General features: G+C 33.5%; 1 protein-coding gene across 2 annotated transcripts in view; it reads left to right on the plus strand.

Moving 5' to 3' along the window:
- The window catches only part of LOC145242161 (solute carrier family 41 member 1-like), a 125,302-nt gene extending 109,470 nt beyond the window's left edge, over nucleotides 1–15,832 (plus strand). For both annotated transcript variants that reach the window (XM_080105489.1, XM_080106063.1), the window contains exons 8-11: nucleotides 1,814–1,887; nucleotides 11,283–11,417; nucleotides 13,070–13,218; nucleotides 14,872–15,832. In XM_080105489.1, the coding sequence (XP_079961615.1) occupies nucleotides 1,814–1,887; nucleotides 11,283–11,417; nucleotides 13,070–13,218; nucleotides 14,872–15,057 (544 nt within the window). In that variant the 3' untranslated portion in view covers nucleotides 15,058–15,832. The remainder of the gene's footprint in view (nucleotides 1–1,813; nucleotides 1,888–11,282; nucleotides 11,418–13,069; nucleotides 13,219–14,871) is intronic.
- Nucleotides 15,833–21,743: the final 5,911 nt, after the last annotated feature.

A 21,743-nucleotide genomic window follows, 5' to 3' on the forward strand; every position in this document is an offset into this window, starting at 1 on the left:
ATCAACGAATGTTTCACCCTCACATAATTTATTCTCATCGAAATTAATAAGATCGTCATTTTTCAATCCTACCCACAGTGACTTAGTCCACAATACATGGTAGTCTACATTGCACTGTAGAGAACCTATTCTTGATTTCATAAAATTTTATTTATAACGACTTGAATTAAAGTTTAAAAGACAAACATCAAGTATCATGGTTCAATTGTGCTCTAATCAGAAACATTCGATTCAAACACACTCCTGTCATATCAAATAAGCTACTGTTAATCATATGTGCAGCCAAATCCTAATTAGTTTTCTATATAGATAACTTCTGACCCTTTTGGGTCATGTGTAGTCTACATTCTTTGTTGTACTGTTTACTTGTACGTCTAACGGCTGTCACACTGGTTGGGTTGAGTCAGCTTCTTCCAGAGCAAGTACCCTACCCCTGATCATTGAAACTCACTTTTGCCAATCATGAGATAAGTCACACAATATGATTATCCAATCTAAATTCCATACTTAAAAACCAACTACTTATGGATCTGGTAGTGTTGCTTTGTTGATGCCTAATTTTTCTACTACCTACTAACACGTTTGTGCTAACCAGATAAAAAAGAGGTAGAAGGACCTCATGGATGAGTTCTCCTTCCAGAGATTGAGATCCATGCCTGAACTATCTTAGATGGAATTGAATGACAAGAGTTGGAGATTCAGTTATTGACGGGGTCCTGGATATGACCTTAAACTATATCCGATGGTGAGGCCCCAGCTTGTGGGCTTTGGGGAGTGTAGAGCCACCCTTTAATTGCCATTGCTTCCAGGTAGACTCTGACCCGGAGTGGTAGTACCTGTTAGGGTCCCAACTATGGGTTAAATAGAAACCGACTTAAAAATACAAATATACTCTATTAAAAAATTGTTCTTCAAAATCACTTGATTCGGCATTAAATAACCTGAAAAGGGTTGATATGCCATAAAACAAAACAAAAAACAACCAATCAGTTATTGACAGGGATCTTGAGTTCCTCCTTGATTCACCTCATGGCAATGTAGAATACAGCGAAAGCATTTGTCGAAACTTTGTGCTGATAAACTGCTCTCATTGTCCATGTTTCACAACCATATAGAAGGATTGTCTGCACCATAGGCATTGGGATCTCTCTTCGACACCACAGTGACCACCTGAAATTATCAAAGATGGACCTTGCAGATCCTATATGTTGTTTGACCTCAGCTTGATGGCCTGATGGTAAATGAATGACAGCATGTTTTCCACATTGAACACGTCTGATGTGAAAATTTGCAAAGTTTTAAATGCATATGTCATTGCTTTGCTGACATCCTCAAGTATGTATGAGAACAAAGTAAAATTCATTGTTGTTTGTATATGAGACTTTATATAACTTTATTAATATATATAACTTTTTCCATTTGTATTATTTGAATTATTCAGACTATTGTTCTCATCTGAATATTAGTTTCACAACATTTCGGCCAATGTAACCTCCGACCCTCATTGAATATATCCTGTTGAACTCTGGAATCTGTATGGAATTTTGAACATAACTCTTTATTTAATTCATGTAGTTAGCCTGCTTTTGTTCCCTCAGCCATGATTGGATTAAAGTCTTAAGTAATTCACAATTGTATTCTTAGTATCATCCACACTGAGGATTGAACTTTTTACCTCCAGATGTTGCTTACAATTGAATTTTACTCAGTACTTTATTCACTGTGGATTAAGAACAAATGATCCTTATCTCCCAAATTTAGAAACATAAAACAGTTTCATGAAAGTAATAACTTTGCTTTTTTATTTTTCTAGTGTTGGTGGTCTTATATTGGATTTTACTGTTGCCAATTATCATGGAATTGCAGTGTTTCAACCAGTGATTAATGGTAAATAATACTTTTGTTTTTAGTAACTTTATTCAATGTTAATCAAAAAAGACTTGCGTTCTTGTCTGTTATTTTGTTAGTTTTTGTGATTTGTTTTTTAATAGTTTTTCATGAAAATTTATCTGAATTACATTTATATTAAAAATTAGAACTTGTCAACCACACGCTAACTGCTTTCAGAAACCTGGGTTGCAACATGAGCATCAAAATGCATTACCTGTTTACCAACTTTCAACTGCCAAGTCTCCTCCAAATATCAGGGGTCTATGTTCCAATCTTCCAGAGGTTGAAACCCAGTAACAGGAGACCAAATCATACCTATTATTTCTATGTAGAACTGGCATTGGACCTGCTATTTCCCTAGTTGAGTACGTAATTAAAGGATACTCTAACATCAAAATCTGACCCCTAAGATTGCCATCTATGGACATGAAATATGTGCCTATATTAGAGATAGCTTTCCACGTGGTAGGGACATCTCCAGAAAAGACACTAAATTGCCCTATATGTGTTACCGGGTTGCACTTGTTCACAGCACTGCGTTCATATTTGCCCTCTATCACCCACACAATAGCAACAGTTACCATCTTTAAAAGCTTATCTGAGAAAATTGACCACATCCTACCTGCTCATCCATCAGTTAACATTCATGTTTGTAGAGACTTCAATGTTCAGTGTGGAATGGTTAGCCCAATCAAACAAGACAGATGATGAGGGAAGGTTCTGTCATGATTTCTCCATTGCTTATATTTCACCAACCCATTCATGTGCCTGACATTGATGGTCAGTATGCAAGTCTCCTAGACCTTTTTCTCATAACTTACTCTGAACTATGTTCATTTCCATTCTGCCTCCACTGGGAGTAGTGGCTGATGGGCAGAAATCAGAAACTCATAGTATTAATACTAGAGTCCCTCAGGCATTCACACTGGACCCAACTCTCTACCTGATCTACATTAATGATCTCCAATATCACATCCCAAGATCATTTGTAGATATTTATGCTGACAACACTACCATCTATGACAACATTTCAAAGGCTGTAAACGACCAAATTCCCTTTGATTCTCTCTCCTCTAATCTCGATCACGTAGTGCAATGGGAAAAAGGATGGCTGGTTAATTTTAATGCATCTAAAACCAAGCTTCTACCTTTCCATCATCAGCGCTGACCTCTGTCCAGCATCAATTGAAATAAATGGCTTATCTTGGAGAGGCTCCATGTTTTGACATGCTTCTGGATCTGACCTTTACTTCTGATCTGAAATGGAATACGTACATCAAATCCATTGCCAAAGTCGATGGAAAAATGTTGGGATCATTCTACCACTCCAGTAGATCTCTAACTGTCGATGCAATTCTCTACCTGTGTAAGAGCCAAGTATGTCCTAGGATAAAGTACTTTTGTCACATCTGGACAGGAACTACTAGAAAGATCTTATCCTGCCTTGACAGAGTTCAAAATAGACTTCGCAGCCTAGTGGGGGATGCTCTTTTCTCTTCCCTGCAACCTCTTTCCCACAGAAGAGACATTGCAAGCCTGCTTTATTGTTATTTTCATGGTAACTCCAATTTGTGCCTCTCCCCTTGCTAAACTTTCACGAAAATCACTCATTTAGCTGAAATATGTGCCCAAACCTAAATGCAGATTTCATGAATGAAATTTCTTTCTTAGAACTGTATGCCTATGGAACTGTTCCGTTTGCCTGCTATCCAATTGACTACAATATGGCTGTCTTCAATTCTAATGTAAACAAGTTGTTGATGAGTTGTCCCTTTATGTAATCCAATTACCAAATTTCTACTACTAATGATTACTACAATATTATCCCATTAACTACCATACTCTAATTAACCTTTATCCTCGAGTGGCCTCCGGGCCTTGATAAGTGGTGACACCTTTGTAAAAAAAAAAAAAAAAACCACCCTAAAAACATATGGATCACTTTCTTGAAAACCTGGGTTTAATGAGTGATGAGCACGAGGAGGGATTCTATCAGAACCTGAAAGAGGTGGAGACCAGGTATCAGTCATGATGACTGACTGTTGGAATTTGAAGAGAGACTTCCTGCGATTGAACATTTCAGGAGTTTGAAAAAATGGATGTTCAAGTTCTGAAGTTTGAACAATTGTAAAGCAACATGCAATTTATGTGTATTACCTTTATCAATGCACTCTCCTTCGACCTAGAACTGTACTCTAATCAACTAAGTCTCTGATAAAATAGATACAGCACTCTCCTTCGATACTAGTGCACAAGTACATGTATTTAGCAACTTTAATGTCCACCACAGTAATTGGCTTGGATTCTCTACTTACACAGAAAACTCAATGAATCACAGAAATTAGGAACGTGTGATTTCTGGAAAATCTACAACAGTGTAGTAAATAATGGGCAATCAACAATTCCCCCACTATCCAACAATCATGAAGTTGTTTGCGCAGCAACTGAAAAAGCTACAATGCTTTCCAGTTGGCTTGCTTTAAACTTCACATTGGACTCAGCAAACCACTCTCTGACTTTCCTTTGCAGACAGATGCCACACTAGATGATTTGAAAATCACCTCTTCTCAGGTGCATGATATCATAAAAAAACTAGACACCTCCAAAGCACATGGACCTGATCTCATCCCGGTTGTATTATTTAAAAAATACTTCGCTGAGGTTGCTCCAGTCTTCTCCAAGCTTTACAACAAATGCCTTAATGAGTCTTGCTTTCTTGACTGCTGGAAAACTGCTTCTGTGGTACCAGTTTACAAGAATTCTGGAGAAAGAACTAACCCATTAGCCTTCTCCCGTTTTTCGCCAAAATATTTGAGTCCATAATTAATCAAACTCTAGTCCATCACCTTAAAGTTGCTAAACTTCTGACCAACCAACAATATGAATTTAGGCAGTTCTACAGCAGATATTCTCTGAACATATATACCATATACTGGACAAAATAGGGGAGAGTATAGCAGTAGCCCTAGATATATCTAAGGCTTTTGACAGGGTTTGGCACGATGGTCTTCTCAGGAAAATCAGATTATATGGTATCACTGGATGAATACTTAATATCATTAAATCCTTAAATAAGAGAAAAATCCAATTTGTCCTTGATGGTCATACATCTAAACAATATGATATAAATGCAGATATACCTCAGGGGTCTATCCCTGGTCTTTTATTCCTAATATTCATAAATGACCTCGCAGATAAAATTGTCTCTGAGATGAGTATATTTGCTGATGACACCATGCTCAATAACAGGCATGATGAGAAAACAAATGAACACATATCTAAAGAAAATAGCAGAAACACTAAAGGAAGACCTCCAATCTGTAGTGGAATAGGGACAAAAATGAATGGTCACATTCAATCCTGCCAAGATTAAGCTTGTTTCGTGCAATAATTACAAGAAAGCTCAACCACGAATAGCTATGACTAAAGATACACTACCTGAAAGTACTTCTTTCAAATTCCTGAGTTTAACATTCACAGGGAATATGGGTTGGAACAGATACATTGAGAGCATTGTCAGGTGCCAGGGCCGTTGTGAGAAAGGTGGGCTCTTTCTACCATGCTAGAAAGTTACTTACACCTTTTTTTTTTTTACACAGTGGTCACCACTTATCAAGGCCCGGAAGCCACTCAGGGATAAGGGTTATTGCAAGTACATTACGTTAGTGTGGAGATCTGATGAAGTGTTTACTTAAGGGGGCGGTTCATAAGGAATTTGTTAACGTTGGACTTGAACACACCCAAGTTGTAGTCAGGTGGGAAGCAGGCAGACGGAACAGAGTTCCACAGGCGTGCAGTTCTAAGAAAGAAGCTCTGTTCATGGAATCCACATTTTGATTTAGGCACAGATAAAGAGTGGGGGAGATTTTTCACAGTAGATTCGGCTAGACGGGTGTTTTTCATGAAAGATTGGCGAGGGGGGGGGACCAGAGATTGGAGTTCAGACGAGCACGTACCATGGAAATAACAATAAAACAAGGAAAGGCTCGCAACGTCTCTTCTGTGGGAGAGAGGTTGCAAGGTAGAGAAAAGGGCATCCCCCACTAAGCCACGAAGTCTATTTTGTACTCTGTCAAGGCAGGATAGGCTGTTTTTAGTAGCTCCTGCCTAGATATGGCAGCAGTATTCCATCCTTGGACGTACTTGGCTTTTATATAGATAGAGAATTGCATCAGTAGTGAAATATCTTCTGGAGCGGTAGAAGGATCCCACCATCTTTCCAGCGACCTTGGCAACAGACGATGTATGTGTTCCATTTCAGATCAGGAGTAAAGGTCAAACCCAGAAGCTTGTCAAAACACGGGGCCTCTCCCAGACGAGAGCCATCCATCCATCCCAATTGATGCCAGATGGGGATCAGAGCGTTGATGATGTAAGGATAGGAGTTTGGTTTTAGATGCATTAAAGGTAACCAGCTACGTCTTCCCCCACTGAATCACGCGCTCGAGATCAGAGGAGAGAGAATCAGAGAGAACTTTGTCATTTACAGCCTTTGATGTGTTGCCATAGATGGTCGTGTCATCAGCATAGATGTCAACGAATGATTTAAGTATGTGTTTAGGGAGGTCATTGATGTAGATCAGAAAGAGAGTTGGGCCCAGGATTGAACTCTGAGGGACTCCAGCATTAATACTGCAGGCCTCTGATTTTTGTCCATCGACCACTACTCTTATGAGCCTATCTGAGAGAAATGATTTAATGATTGAGAAAACATTTCCAGTTATACCGTAGCTGGAAATCTTGTGAAGTAGACCCTTATGCCATACCTTGTCGAAGGCTTTTGATATGTCAAGAGCAATTGCCCTAGAAAGGAAGCCTTTGTCAAGAGATTCACTAATCCTGTGAGATATAACCGTCAGCACATCTACGGTAGATCTTGCAGAGTGGAAACCATATTGTGTGTCACTAAGAAGGTTGTTTCTGCTGAGGTGGTTGACTATTTCTTTATTTAATATGGATTCCAGCAACTTACTCATAACACACAGGAGACTTATTGGTCTGTACTGAGAGGGAGATGACTTATCACCTGAATTCTTAAATACAGGGCATACTGCTGAGGTTTTCCAGGGAGTTGGAAAGCACTTCTCCTTAAGGCAGCACTTAAACAGTTTCGTAAGTATGGGAGCAAGTTCTGGTTGAAGCTTTTTTAACACTATAATTGGGATGCCGTCAGGGCCAGTTGCTTTACTGGAATCAAGGTTCTTGATTAGCTTGGCAACCTCATGCACGGATATTTGTAGCGTGTTGTCTGTTATAGGAGGAAATATGGGGAGTTGATGGCCTTCGTCGCATAGAGTAGAATTAGCTGCAAAGTTCTTGACAAATAGTTATGCCTTGTCTGATGCTGACGAGATGACATCTCGTCCATTGATAATGGTTGGGATAGAACGCACACTTCTGTTCAGGATCCTATTTGTTATTTGCCAAAACTGGTGGGAACCAAGCCGTTGATCAGCTACCTTGGATTTAACAGACTGGGCATATAGCTCTCTTGCATTTTTTATTACTCTTTTACAGTGGTTGCTGGCAGTCCTGAAAGCAGCTTTAGTCTCAGTGCATCTATTACGTTGGTAGCTATGGAAAAAGTGATTTCTGTGCGCGATAGCAGCAGCACATTCTGGGGAGAACTATGGCTGGCTGTTAGGTTTTTGTTGGAATTTTTTAGATGGTATGAATTGGTCTATGCCTACAATTAACCATTCGGTCTGATCTGATACTATAGAGGACACTTCCTTTTTAAACATGGAGTGCAGAGGTAAATCAGATATGAATGTACGGAAGCTATCCCAGTCAGCCATAGAGTATCGGTATACAGTACGGTGGAGGGGTACGTCAGGGGACTTATTACATTTCGTTTTTATCTTAACTGATACAACTGAGTGGTCGGAGGATCCTAGAGGAGAATGAACGGAACATGAACATAGCTCAGGGAAGTTGAGAGAAAAAGGTCTAGGAGGCTTGCATATTGACCGGGTGTATCGGGCACACGGGTGGGTTCGCGAACAATCTGAGTGAGGTCATAAGCAATGGCAAAATCATGACAAAACCTCCCCTCATCGTCTGTCTTATTTGAATGGGTCAACCATTCCACGTTATGGATGTTGAAGTCACCACATATGTGGATGTTAGCCGAGGGATGTGCAGACAGGATGTGGTCTATTTTTTCAGATATGCTCTTAAAGATAGTAACTCCGCTGTTGTGGGGCCGATAGAGGGCAAATATAAATGCAGTGGTGTTAGCAAGTGCAACCCGGAAGCACATATAGGGTAAGTTAGGATCTTCTCTAGAGATATCCCTGCCACACGGGAAGCCATCTTTAATGTAGGCACATATTCCATGCCCATGGCGATCTTGGGGGTCAGATTTAGCTGTTAGAGTATCCGTTAATTATGAACTCATCTAGGGAAGTGGTCGGCCCTATTCCAGTTTCACTTAGAAAGAATATGTCCAGTTTCGTCTCCTGTAATTGGGTTTCAACCTCTGGAAGGTTGGAACGTAGACCCCTGATGTTGGAGAAGGAGACCTGGTAGTAGGGGTCTACGTTGGAAGATGGGGTTCTAGCTTTATTCAAGTTTTTTTTCTGGAGATAATTCATGTTGAGGTTTTGGGATTTGTGGAAACAGGTCGGCATATTTGGTTAGAGCAGTACAGAGAGGGAAAGTAAGAGAGAAAAAGACAGGAAATTTTTTTTTTTCTTGTAGCACACAAAAAGGTAAAGCCGTAACAATTACCCACTAGTATGGCATCGAGAGGCCCCACCAGAGACTACTGCATGGTCTAGATCCACTCACCAAATGGCAATACAGCAGTCCCAGTACTTTGCGCCTGCTGATAGGACAGCTTCCTTAGTGGTTAATCCAAGGTTCGGGTCCCTGACTATCAGGCGGATAACGTCAGCCCAGACAAAACGTTTACCTCCAGCACCCTTACTAGTGACATGGCCACAAGGATAGACATAGAGACAGAAAAATTTCCGACATCTCGGACTACTGTTCACCAAGTACTACCGACCTTACAGTATCCTGTACTTCTACATGTATTGTATGGAGTATTGTTGTCACATTTGGGCTGGTGCATCTGCTACTAGTCTCTCACTCCTGGAGAGGGTTCAAAAGAGAGTCGCTAACCTGATAGGTCCTGAACTGTAATCTAGACCTATCAGGTCGACGAAATGTTGCATCTCTCTGCCTGTTCTACATGTATTTTAATGGTGAATGCTCCAACGAACTACAAGCTCTTGTACCCCTTTGATGTAATTATCCTCGACAAACCTGACAAGCAGCAAAATCCCACCCCTACACAATAGAGATCCCTAGATGTAAAACTACTCTAATAGTTTTTCCCCAGAACTGCTAGACTTCGAAACACCCTTCTGGGTTCCTGCTTTCCCAACTGTACTGACATGCAGAAGTTCAAGTTGCTCAACTCCTTGCATAGTATCCCTGTAACTTATTTCCCTGATAGTAACCCCCTACATCAAAGTGGCACTGTGCCTTGTTTGGGGTGAAAATGGAATAATAAAAATGTTTACCGTAATCAATGTTTCTATCTGGTAATTAATATATCTTGTTGGTAAACATTTTTTTCTCTTAAAAGCACAAATTTAGAATATGTGTTGACAAAAATCAGCTGATTAAGCCACAAAAATGTAATCAATTTTGTCACAAGATTTGATTTTTTTTTCAAATCAACAAAAACCTGACCTGATGGAGAGAAACCGATGCTATTTCCTGGTTCAGCCGTGCAAAAATGCCCTAAATCAATTGTGGGAATCTAGACAACATTCCAAAAGTAAACAATTTGCATAATGTTATTAGACTGGAATAATATTCAAAAGAAAAAATTTTTGTAATGTTATCCTAAAGTAAACAATTTGCATAATGTTATTAGACTGGAATAATATTCAAAAGAAAAAATTTTTGTAATGTTATCCTAAAGTAAACAATTTGCATAATGTTATTAGACTGGAATAATATTCAAAAGAAAAAAATTTTTGTAATGTTATCCTAAAGTAAACAATTTGCATAATGTTATTAGACTGGAATAATATTCAAAAGAAAAAAATTTTTGTAATGTTATCCTAAAGTAAACAATTTGCATAATGTTATTAGACTGGAATAATATTCAAAAGAAAAAATTTTTGTAATGTTATCCTAAAGTAAACAATTTGCATAATGTTATTAGACTGGAATAATATTCAAAAGAAAAAATTTTTTGTAATGTTATCCTAAAGTAAACAATTTGCATAATGTTATTAGACTGGAATAATATTCAAAAGAAAAAATTTTTGTAATGTTATCCTAAAGTAAACAATTTGCATAATGTTATTAGACTGGAATAATATTCAAAAGAAAAAAAATTTGTAATGTTATCCTAAAGTAAACAATTTGCATAATGTTATTAGACTGGAATAATATTCAAAAGAAAAAAATTTTTGTAATGTTATCCTAAAGTAAACAATTTGCATAATGTTATTAGACTGGAATAATATTCAAAAGAAAAAATTTTTGTAATGTTATCCTAAAGTAAACAATTTGCATAATGTTATTAGACTGGAATAATATTCAAAAGAAAAAAATTTTGTAATGTTATCCTAAAGTAAACAATTTGCATAATGTTATTAGACTGGAATAATATTCAAAAGAAAAAAATTTTTGTAATGTTATCCTAAAGTAAACAATTTGCATAATGTTATTAGACTGGAATAATATTCAAAAGAAAAAAATTTTTGTAATGTTATCCTAAAGTAAACAGCCAACATAAAAATGTAAAAGTGTTTATCACTGAAAATGAATAAATGCAATAAGTAATTACAAGATGACTTGTAATGTATATGGGGAAAGGCCTGACTGTACTCATACTACCAGCATACTCGTCAAAACCAGTATTGTTGTTATTGATGTTTTTTTTTTCACTCCGAAGGTGTACTGTCACTTGGAATGTAAGGGGCTACAATTTGGAATCCTGCATAACAGGACTGAGGGGAGTTGAGCAGAGAGATGTCTGTTCACATTACATTTAAAATTTTACATGTCAGTACAGTCAGAGAAGCGAGAAACAGGGAGGGAATTCCAAAGTCTAACAATCAGAGATAAGAAACTATTATAGTAGAAAGCTTTTCGGCATCTAGAGACCTCAACAGTAAATGGGTGAGATTTTGCTTCCTGTTGGGTTAATTGGGTGTATGCATGTTGAGGAGGCACAAGAGCTATGAGTTTCTTAGAATAGTTCATTGTGTAAGGAAAGGGGTGTCAGTATTTCTCGACAACAGTTTTAGTTTTTTTTTTAACTATAAAACTTTGATTTTGAAAAGCTAAAATAACAATGTTTTTAAATTTCTTTTTGCATGAAAATGAGATTTTCTATTCTTATTTTATCTTTTCTTTTTCAGGTGTTGGCGGAAATTTAGTTGCTGTACAGGCGAGTCGTTTGTCAACATCGTTACATAAAGTTAGTAAACCAGGGCGTCTCCCACCGAATATTATTAATGGATGTGAGAATCCTTTTAAAACGTTTTGTGGTTCAGGTAGGTAACATCATTTTTCAATATTTGTTTTAGGGTTTTGATGGGTAATTTTGGTTATACCGAAGTGGTTAGCTCCAAAAATCAATTTATCAATTGATGACAGAGCAAATGAATCCACCTTAGTAATTTGCTGTAAGATTTCTTTTATTTTGCAAAGATGAATTTATTTTTCGATTTTTGCAGATTAAATTGTATTTTTGTGTATTTTTTTATTCTTTTTTATTTTGCAAATATAATTAACAAGTAGTGTTTATTAAAAATTATTATTGCCACACAGACTTAGGGTTAAGAAAGAGCTTTTTTGTTTTTGTAACAAATAATAAAATCAAACCATGTTTATCAAAAAGAAATTGGCAAAAAGTTGAAAAACAAATTACCACTTGAGAAATCAGACATAATTAGTCAATAAAATTTGGCAGGGAACTCAATATATATATAATTGAAATTTTGGTGATTGTCCCAAATTTCCCCTCTTGAAAAAAAAATCTGGTTGCTGTATGTACCTGTGATGGAAAGTAAAAATATCGTACACCACATAAATTGATCAAGTAGTTTTATTTTTAAATAAGAAAATCAAATTTTATGGCTAAACTACGATCTTGTGATGCCATCTTGAAGGAACAAGGGAGATAACTCCAAAATATTCAAACATGAATTTTCAAAAGCCATTCTTAACATGTTAATGTTAATTTGTTTAAAAATGATTTTCTTATTTAAAAATTTATTCGATTTTTGGTCTACAATATTTTCTGATGAAACATCAAACTGTTTCAGAATTTTTGAAATGATGATTGATAATTCATAGTATTTGGATCATTCGGACTAGTGTTCTTATCTTGAATGTAATCCACACAACATTTCAGCTAATGTAACTTCCAACTTTCTTACCTTGTTGAACTGTAGAATTTTTTTATTGAACTCTGGAATCTGCACAGAATTTTAAATGGAACCCTTAATCCATGGTATATCATGCACTTGTTTCATCAGCCATGATCAGGTAAAAGTCTTAAGTAATTTGCAATTGAATTCTTAGTATTGCTTGCATCTAGGATTGACCCTTCTATCTCTAAAAGAGTGTCACTTGGAACTGAATTGTACTCAATACTTCATCCATTACGCCATGGGTTGGATATTTAGAATTCTAGGAATTGTCTTAAATTTTGGGTTTTATAAAACAAGGGCAGATAGTTCAGAAATTGGAAGTTCATTATTCCAAACTCCATGGAAAAAAACAAATAATGTCATGATTTTCAATGATGAATGAAGTGATGCCGATTTTTTTGCATTCATTCTTTTTGCGGACTGTTATCCTCATCTTCATAGTTGTTATTTCATCACGTTTCGGTCAACTCATCCTCTAGTCTTCTTCAGGTGATTAACCACCGATGGGATAGGAAGGCTGAGTCTTGCAACTGCATCCTCAGTACTTACTGCCTTCCATAGTTGTTGTCTCACCATGTTTTAGCCAACTAATCCTCTGATCTGCTTTGGGTAGGACTAAAACTGCTACCTTTAGACACTGCTCACCTGGAACTGTAAAGACTAAATGCCTCTATCCACTGTGCCACGGGTCCTTTGCAGTCTGTAAAAAGAATATGAACTCTCGTATTAAAGGATTCCAAAAATAGTCTTTAATTTATTTTTTTTTTCAGCTGTCAGCTCCAGATCTTCTCGGGTGCTGCTGTTTTTGGTGATTCCTGGCCATCTTATCTTCATGTACACAATTTCTTTCATGATGGCTGGACACACGACTGTCACAATTACGTTTGCATCAATTTACTTAACAGCTGCCCTTCTACAGGTAAACAGATTTCCAAACTTTTGTTGCTAAAATTTAAAAAATAACATGGATTTTATTACATACGGGTGTATATTTATTCGATACACCTCTCTTTCTCCTTTTTATGCATTCGTGGTGACATCAAATCGCATACATTACATACTTCTGTGTTTAACAAATAAAATGACAACTTCTTTGTGTTATATACATGCTTGGGGAAGGAATGTGTATATAATGCGGCGTACATGTTTTCGTGTGGTGTCGATATGATTAAGATATGACCGTGATCGTCTATTTTTGTGTGTGCACATGTGTGTGTACAGTCATGAGTGTGTGTGTGTGTGACATATATACAGATTATAAGAAGGTTTTACGCCATGTAGCTTTTCCCCTTTCATTATTCATGTTATTCATTTGCTGTAAGTGTCTGGCGTTGCCTGGGAGTTTTCTTTTTTATTGGAATTCTCATTTTTTGCCCTGATCCATAATATTGAACATATGTTTAGAAAAATATTCATATGTTTTTTAATTTGTTTTTTAATTTTTTTTTTTACTTCAATTAATTCTCAGAGATTAAAGGACCTTGAACCCGAACCTAATACTAGATTTATTTATCATTTATATATCCAAATTATAAATTATTTATCGTTTATATATCCAAATCCTCATTTTCATATCAAAGTCTTTATTAACTGAGGCTTTTTCTTGTTAATGTGTCTCTTCTTCATCAGATGTGGTGGTACAAATGTATTTTCTTTATGAAACTCTTATTACATCTGCATTATTTGAACTGTGAGCGTGACATTTTCATATTAGTAGGGAGATAATTTTATGATGCATTCGTTTGACACAACTGTTGTTCGTAGTTTGTGGACTACAAATAGTAAAATAATTTTATTTTTCTATTTTTTCTTTATTTTTTCTACTCGATAATTTTCCATAATTTTTGGTGTACACCAAATATTTTTCTTATGAATGTAGAGACATTCTCGTTAAAAAAAATTTTTTTAAGCAAAAAAGATGTTTTTAAAACAAAAAAATGTGTTTAAGCAAAAAAAAAAAAAAATGCTTTTAAGCAAAAAAGTGTTTTTAAAGTAAAAATAAAATGTGAGTAAATAAAAAAAAAAAATTAAAAAAAAATGGCAGCATAAATCCAGTTAAAGAAACTTTTCCAAGTAAAGAATTAATCCAGTCAGAATCAGCAGCAGTGGTCTTTTTATGCCAAGATAAAGAGAAATTCAGTATATTTTATAAAGCGATTCTGGCATCTGATTGGTTTGTTCTTATCAGCCATGATTATAAATAGAATTGCCAAAATCTTTTAACATCATTTCAGGAGGGAGATAAATGTTCTTTACATTCAATTTTTTTTTAATCTTTTTAAAATGAAACTTTTTTTTTTTACACATTTTTTGTTTTTCTTTTTATCTTTTTTGTCTTTTTCTTTTCTTTATTTTCATCTTTTTGTTTCATTTTTTATCTTTTCTCTTTTTGTCCTTTTTCGCCTGTTTTCTTTTTTTTTTCTTCTTTTTTGTCTTATATAATCATTGTATGGTTTTAGTTTCCCAAATCTAAACCCACATTTCTTCTATTTTTGTCCTTTTTTTCTATTTAAAAAAAAATACCTAACCTTATTCTGAATCTAATTTTTGCTCCTTTTTTCCGTTTCTGCAGGTTGCCTTACTCATCTACATTGCCAACTGGATGGTGATGAACATGTGGAAAAAAGGGGATGACCCCGATAATTTTGCTATTCCCTATTTGACTGCGATCGGGGATTTATTGGGAACTGGATTTCTCGCAATCGCCTTCCATGTTCTCTACTTAATTGGAGACCGTGATGCAGATGTAGGAGATTGAACAATGGAAAGATTTGTGGGGGGCGGGGGGGGGGCAGCTGGTCCTCATTTCCTTTTACTTTTTTTTTTTTTGCTTTTTTCTCTCACACACAAACTAACAGAGACTACTGGATAATAAGATATGTTTTGTTTGAATGAAAGCTTTTGTTTTTATCATTTATTTAGACAAAAAAATACTTATATCCATAATTGCATATGTTTACATCTTTCCAGCATTTTCATTCAATCTTTGGCACTTGTACAGTTTAATGAAGACATTAAAAAATGAAAATATTGAAAAAAGGTTATATTGTACGTATCCGTTTTGGACTGAAGATCTCCAAAAAAAAAATTTCACTTAATTTGATCGAGTAGTTTTTTTTTTTTTTTTACAGCGGAAAAACACGTTTTTATGACAGCACGTTGAAGTCAGCCATTATGGAATTTGTTGAACATGCCACGGGGAGATAAATCAATGTAAAGCGCTGACACTTCCTCCCCATTTTTAATACTAGCTTTTCCTCCTAAAAATCGACCCTTTTGCTCAGTATCATAACAAATTGTTTTTTCGCTGTAAAAAAAACTACTTGATGAAATTAAGTGAAATTTTTTTTTTTCGGAGAATTTTATCCCATAACAGATACGTGCAATATAACATTTTTTTTCTCTCGATATTTTCATTTTTGAATGTGTTGATTAAACTGTACAAGTACCCAATCTTTTAATTGAATTCAATGTTTTGATTGTAAATGTTCATAGATTTTGATAAAAATTAAAAATCAATACCCCTAAGTAATATTATTTTTGTTGTTTCATTGTATTTGATAAAAATGAAATGAACTTTCATTCCAATTTGATATATGTATTATATATATATATATATATATATATATATATATATTGTTTTTTTATACATAAAATATAATATTCATGATTGTTTTATCACACTGTCGTTGTACGGATTATCAGCATGGCTGAATCTAACTACAAAATGTCTGTGGATAATTATATTTTAAATATGTCGCTTCTCATCTGGGGGCATCACATTGGTGAACAGAAAATTATTCCTAACTAGCATTTAGGTAAAAATACTTTCAATATAGATAATTGAATTTGTTCAAATGTATTTGCACTACAAACAAATAACATCCCTCTCTCTCTCTCTCTCTGTCATATATATATATATATATATATATATATATATATATATATATATATATATATATATACTTCAGAATAAACTTATTTAACAATAAGCTGGTATGGAAACCTGTAATTATAATGTGATGAGATATATATATATATATATATATATATATATATATATATGGCATGTGTGTGTGATGAAAATTATAGAAATAATATTCCAATGTGATGGAGAGATAAAAAAAGGAACAAAGCAAAATTTATATTCATCAACGTTTCTCCTTTATTTCAAGACTTCCTCAGGATGATTGATTTGAAGAAATAAAATACCAGTACAATATTTGAAAACACAACAAATATGTTTTTAAATTTTCATTTGGAAATAGAACAATGACATCCATTTCACATTACTAATCAAGTATATTTTCAAATATTGTACTGATATTTTATTTCTTTAAATCAATTATCCTAAGGAAGTCTTGAAATAAAGATGAACATTGATGAACATTTAAATTTGGTTTGTTCCTTTTTTTATCTCCCCACACATATATATATATATATATATATATATATATATGTGTGTGTGTGTTTTCTTTTACCTATAATATTTGACCATGCAAGGAATTCTACAACCGAAATTTTAATAAGATCTGTTTTAACTGAGTAAAAAAGTTATAATTATTTTTGTGGTTTCAGAAAAAAATCAACATAGAACATGTTTTTGGTTAAAAAACTGATATTTTTCTCCAAAAAAAAAAAGCATATATATATATATATATATATATATATATATATATATATATATATATATATATATATATATATATATATATATATATATCTTAAAACTGATAGTAACATGTTGATTTTATCTGTTGTAATACAATTAATAAACATATCTTCTTATGATTTAATAATATAATTAAGCACTCTGTAGATTTCTTTCTACAAAACTAAACCAAAGATTATATATATATATATATATATATATATATATATATATATATATATATACAGGTATGTTTGTTCCTTCAATGAAAATGTATAATAAATTATTTTTTGTTTCATAGACTAAGTTCCATGACATATTTAATTTAGGAATGTTAATAAACAGTATCAACTGAATGAAATGTTAAATAATGAAAAACGTCTATCAAATTCTTAATTATTCTTTGTTTTAAAATTTTTTAATTTATATTATATTATTATATATTATTGATACGTTTGCCATTTATCATCATCATCATTATTATTGATATTATTACATTTGATATTATTACATTTGAAGAGGAAAACATTTTTCTTCTAGGAAATGTTTAGGTTAACTGATGGAACATGTTTAATGACTCATAACTCCAAACTCACAATGAAACCAGGTTTTCATTGAATAACATTGAAACATTTACTAGATGCATTTTTCAATTTACAATTTGTTTATCAATTTTAAATGATTTACATATATATAATAGTATAATATAGTTTGCTAGAAGCATTGTTTAATGTATATTAGAAAAAAATTATGTTTATAGAAAGCAGAACAATGCAAAAATGTAATGGATAGACTTAATCTGATGTAATATATAATAGTGGAACTAGCTGTGCAGTTTCACTTCCAACTTATGTGTGTGCATATGCATATGTATATACATATGTATTTTGTATACAATATTTTACCTGTAGGATGTTCTTACCTGCATCAGGTGGTGTGTCTGTGATGCTATATTTTGAAATGACTTCCATTTGTCAGGCATGTTTTCAACTTTCAAACATGCATGATGCATTTGTATGAATTGGAAATTAATTTGTGTGTTTCAGATACATAATTTATTAGTATGAGGAGGTATTATTTGCAGCTTTTTTTTCATTCTGCGGTTCTGTTTTTTATTTTAATTTTCTGTTTTTTAATTTAATTTTCTGTTTTTTAATTTCATTTTCTGCAGTTCACTTGAGATTGTTGGGCATTTCGATTTTTTTCTTCTATATTTTTTTTACTATTAATATCAGGCATGTTTTAGTACACAATATTATATATATTTTTTAATTAATATTTAATCTTATTTATTTTGTATTATTAGCTAGTCTCGTTTATTTTATTTTTTATTTTCTGCGGGCTTGTTAAGATCTTTAGGTGTTTTAACTTTTTTATGATTAAGGGGAGGTAACTGTTAATATATTTATTCTCAAATAATTGAAGATTTTTTAATCCAAAAGAGGTAACGTTTTTTTTGCTTTTTTTATAACTTTTTAAAATCCATGTATATATATATATATATATATATATATATATATATATATATATATACATACATGGATTTTAAAAAGTTATAAAAAAAGCAAAAAAACGTTACCTTTAAAAAGTTATAAAAGAAGCAGAAAAACGTTACGTTCTTATATATATGCACATGAATTGGATCAATAAAAGTGAAACTACACAGCTTGCTCCACCATTATATCTTAAGTTGCATCAATTTGAGTTACATCTTTGCATTGTTTTGCCTTCTATAAATCTAAATTTCTTATGCATAAAATTCTAAATTAAGAGTATTTATAGCTTATATAGTCTTGCACTATTGGGCAATTTAAAGAAACTTTGCGTTAAAACTTCATATTTGAATTGAAAATTTTATTTGAAATATATGATATAAGATAAATAACTTTATGAAATAATTATTTATGTATACGCCAAGAACAATTTTTTGTATGATCATTTCTGAGATGATATAGGTTTTTATTGATATCAGATCTCATTATCAGCACAGCTAATTGACACGGAGTTCAAAGTTAAAATATTAAAGACATCAGTCATCCACAAACTGCTGTTTCATCGTCTGTAACTCATCAATGTAGCTAGATGAAGTGAGATTTAAACCTGGACATCAGTCACTGACACTCAGTGCTCTGCCAACTAAGCTACTAGAAGTGAGAGAAATGATATTGTATTTAAATGAAATTATTTGTTTACATTTATTTTTATTGATACTGATAACTGAGAGAACTCTATTCTTTTTATGGATAAATGGAAACTCATCATTTCATAGAGAAAACGAATAAAGGAACAACATCTATTTGGAGCAAAATAAGATCAGCACAAAGACATACATGCGTGAAAGAAGAAAAAGTGACAAAGGCACACACGTGGCTTTTGTGTATAGTGAACGATATTGTTGGACGATTAATCGGAAAAAAAATATCAGAATGAGAAAAATGGTGTCTATTTTCTAATACCAAAAAACGATTCTTTTAATTTTTTTTGTTTTTATTTAAAACTTAATTTCCTATTGTTAGCACTAATGGTAAAATGATAACTAATTATTTTTAAATTAACAGTAAAACTAAAATCTCATGCACGTTTTTATGTTTGTAAAAATGTATGTATATATTACATGTTTTATGGTGATCTAAAAAAATTAACTTTATAACTAAATATTCAAATCTGTATTTGTATTGGAATCAGAAATTTAGAGCAGAATCGGTAAGTGTATTGAAATCACAGAAAAATATTGAAAACCCCTTTCCCCAGGGTTCCATCCTAGGCCCAACTCTCTTCCTGATCTTTATCAATGATCTCACAAATCTTAGGTCATTTGTAGACGTTTATGCAGACGACACCACAATCTATGGCAACACTTCAAATGGCAGCAAATAACCAAGATCTTTCTAATTCTCTCTCTTCTGATTTTGAGCACGTGGTGCAATGGGGAAAAAGGTGGCTGGTTAATTTTAATGTATTGAAAATCAAGCTTCTCTCTTTTCATCATAATCATTCTGACCCTCATCAGACCCCAATTGAAATGAATAGCTCTCATCTTGGAGAAGCTCCATGTCTTGATAAACTGTTAAGACTGATCATGACTCCTTATTTGAAATGGAACACATACATCAAATCTGTTGCCGAAATTGCTGGAAAAATGGTGAGATCGTTCTACCGCTCCAGTAGGTATCTCACTAGGTTAAACTATTTCCTGCTCTTGAACTATGCTGCTGCCTTCTTTCCAACCATTCAGACGTTTTTTCTCTTGCCACTCATGTGTATGAACACCTTATTTCTGCTTTTCTCCTAATGAAGCCTGAATAAATTCTTAGGTGAAGTATCAATCTCTCCATGTGATTTTGTGTTGATGTTATTTTGTCCCATATATGTTTCTCCATATTCTTTTTTTTTTCTTGAACTTTTCGCATACATTTAATTTTTATCCTCTGCCCCCCCCCCCTCCTCATATGCACATATTCTTTTGTTTTAGCAACAAAGATATTTGAGGAATTATTTCAATCTGGATGCCTTCTACTCAATCGGAGCTTGTCCATTTTTTGGGGGAGGGTGCCGGGGAGGGGGTAGGTAATATTGATGGCTATAATGCTGTGGCATAGAAAGATAAACAAAACTTTTTAAACATTAGTTTAGGGATGAAAGGGTCTACTTTTCTACCTCCCTCCTTATTTAATTTAGGGTTGGGTGAGTTCCCTAGGGAAGGGTGGATGAGGTTCATATTTACCTTGCTCCCCATGAGAAAAAGTTCAACAACAAGGTCGGTTTTTAATGTGAGCTCTCTCCAAAAAAGGCAATCTAGATTGGGACAATAATGAAAAATACTTCTGTCTGGAAGGATTTCTCCTTCAATAACCAAGCAGATGAAGTGTTCTATCGGGGGGGGGGGTGTGAGTCATCTGACTAAAAGAAAACATTGTTTTTCTTTTACTTTTCATTCCTAATGTTTATTTTCATTGTAATACAAAAAGCAAAAAAATAAATCAACATAAAAGAAATTCATAAAGGAAAAAAATTGCCAAAATTCTATTAATTTTTCTGTTCTCATTACAATGATATTGATGCGTACTATGAAATCAACTAAAGCATGTTCAAGTCTTATGGAATCGACTGAGTTCCTTTACAATTCAGAAAGAAATGACCCCCCCCCTCATCTTTGCATAAAGTTGTGTTTAATGGCTTGAATGTTTCCAATTGTAACTGTTTCAACATTGAAGATGCCAAAAAAGGGTTGATATGACGAAAGACAAACCAATCAATGAAATGTACACAAAATATGTTTTGGCATTAAATAAAGAAAAAAAGGTTGATATGCAGTGATTACTTGTTTAGTAATAATATACAATATATATATATATATATATATATATATATATTGTTTCAGCATTAAAAAATCTTCAAAAAAGGTTCATATGTTGTAAACTTGGACAAAGTAAGCCACTTTCCTGGCCACAAAAAAGGTCTACTTTTATCGAATAATGATAAAAAAATCCACAAGGACGCTGCAAAACATAAACATTATTGAATGCAAAAAAGACGCCATTTTTAAATTTCAGGTGATTTTGAAATTATTTTTCAATTCATTTTCTTTTTCTATTTTGATTTTCTTTTTTCATCAAATTATATATATGAAACAAACAAACAATAAAACAGCTAAAAAAAAAATAAAAACCTGTTTTTTCTGAGAAAGTAAATTCCTTATTAAAGTTATCTTGATGCAATCTTGAAAAAATTATTTTTCATGAATTTATTTGTTCTGTGTTTTATATTTTACATCTTTTTTATTCGGGGATTTT

The sequence above is a fragment of the Euprymna scolopes genome, chromosome 1, assembly GCF_053919585.1.
Source record: "Euprymna scolopes isolate OS-2025 chromosome 1, ASM5391958v1, whole genome shotgun sequence".
Taxonomy (NCBI): domain Eukaryota; kingdom Metazoa; phylum Mollusca; class Cephalopoda; order Sepiida; family Sepiolidae; genus Euprymna; species Euprymna scolopes.